The sequence below is a fragment of the Penaeus monodon genome, chromosome 30 (assembly GCF_015228065.2).
Source record: "Penaeus monodon isolate SGIC_2016 chromosome 30, NSTDA_Pmon_1, whole genome shotgun sequence".
Lineage (NCBI taxonomy): Eukaryota > Metazoa > Arthropoda > Malacostraca > Decapoda > Penaeidae > Penaeus > Penaeus monodon.
The window spans coordinates 28,033,420-28,035,106 of record NC_051415.1 but is presented as its reverse complement, the minus strand read 5'-3'; the positions used below and the strand labels follow the sequence as shown (position 1 = coordinate 28,035,106).

Genomic DNA, 1,687 nt, shown 5'->3' with positions numbered 1-1,687 from the left:
CATACAAACACTGTACTACAACTTCAATTTCTTTTAAAGTACCACAGAGCACTGGCCGTCTAGGTTCCTCTACAATCCAGCTTGACAAATCCATGACACGCATCAGTTCATCTCATGGCTTGCATATGAATCGGTCCATAACAGTGTTAGCACCTCCCTCCCGTCTGTTTTCTGGTCATTTGGGGCCAAGTTCTGGCCATCTCCCAGGGTCAACCATAGGCCACCACATGGGGGGCTCACAGGTTGGGGGTTCACAAATAGGGGGTTCACGCTTGGTGTCAAGTCCCCCACCTCCAGCTGGGGTTCCTATGTCCACAGTCTCACCATTGCCTGGTAAGTGAAGGGTTCCATTAGTGGAGTAACTAGAATGTTCAAATAATGGAATTATTTAAAACTTCTTCAGATAAAAATTTTATTATAACAAATAATCATGATTTGTTTCTCTAAGGGTAGTAGGTGTAGTATATTGTCTTCTGTTTATTTTACCAAGTGATATTTCAAGTTTTGCCCTCTCATTATCTACCTATTAGGTACAGTAAGCCCAGCAAAGAGCATGAGTTCCTCTTTAGCAACACTGAGAGAAGGAACTGGAGAGCTTGGGGCATCATCAGGTGTTTTAGGATCCCATCAGTCTCAGGCTACCTTGCTGCCCCCTGATGTGTCCCAAAACACGGCAGTCACACACACAGGGCATCATACACTCTCACTCCCACTGCACTTGTCCTCTAGAGAGCTTGGTAAGTGCAGTCTTTCTTAGTTTGCTAAGAGTGAAGTTTGAAGGAGAAGCTAAAGCTTGCTTGGGAACACTATTGAAAACTGTGATCTCAGGGTTAAGAATTGATCCTAGCATTAATATAGTTTGCAGTATGGTGATTATTAAAAGATAAAAAAAAATCAATAACATGTACTGATATGTGTATTGTCAGGTGTCTCATTAAGTATAAAATGCTTTACATACATGTGTAATGTGGCTACTTAGGTCAGCAAAAATAGTCAGACATTTACTGTATGGGAGTGTTAAATGTGTAAAATTTCTGCTGCTTTAAGCTAGTAGTTATTATTAGAGAAGTGTGTAATGATATTTTGTGTTGTTGTTATACATGTGCTTTTGCTGTTCCTGGGCTTCATTTGCTTTTGGTTTGGAGCTATGCCAGCTGATGAATGCTTCGCTTAATTCCCCTCAACAGCCCCCTCAACTTCACCAGCCCCGGTGTCCAGTGTCGGGAGTGTCGTCTCTCACCTCCGACACTCCCAGTCCCCACTCTCTTTACCCCCTTCCACAGCCTCCATCTCGCCCGCCCCTACCACTGCAACCACTACACTACACTCTCCCACTGGTAAATATGTTGTCCAATGAAATGTCTTAAGAATTAAGTTTTTTTCTTAATGTACTTTGAAAAAAGTATTTCAGCTGGACATGATGATACTGTAGCTGCAGCAGTGATATACAATTAATATTAGGTGAATGTAGATGCTTATTGCTTAATTAATTAATATTTTTATTTCTCTCTCATAGTGAGTTCTGTCACAACCAGTCATGCAGTGGCAACAAGGTCCAATACCACATTAACACACATCACCCATGATCCTCACACAACTACAACAAACGCATGTACACAGGTGGGTCATATACAGATGTAAATATTTGTTGAAGGAAGTCAGTTGTTAAAAGCTGATAAATATGATA

At 41.3% G+C, this 1,687-nt stretch overlaps 1 protein-coding gene across 1 annotated transcript in view; it reads left to right on the top strand.

The window, feature by feature from the left end:
* The window catches only part of LOC119592682 (protein melted-like), a gene marked incomplete at its 5' end in the record, with an annotated part of 9,656 nt that overhangs the window by 2,688 nt on the left and 5,281 nt on the right, over positions 1-1,687 (top strand). The window contains 4 exon segments of the mRNA XM_037941598.1: positions 40-333; positions 531-737; positions 1,188-1,337; positions 1,517-1,620. Coding sequence (XP_037797526.1) covers positions 40-333; positions 531-737; positions 1,188-1,337; positions 1,517-1,620 — 755 coding nt within the window.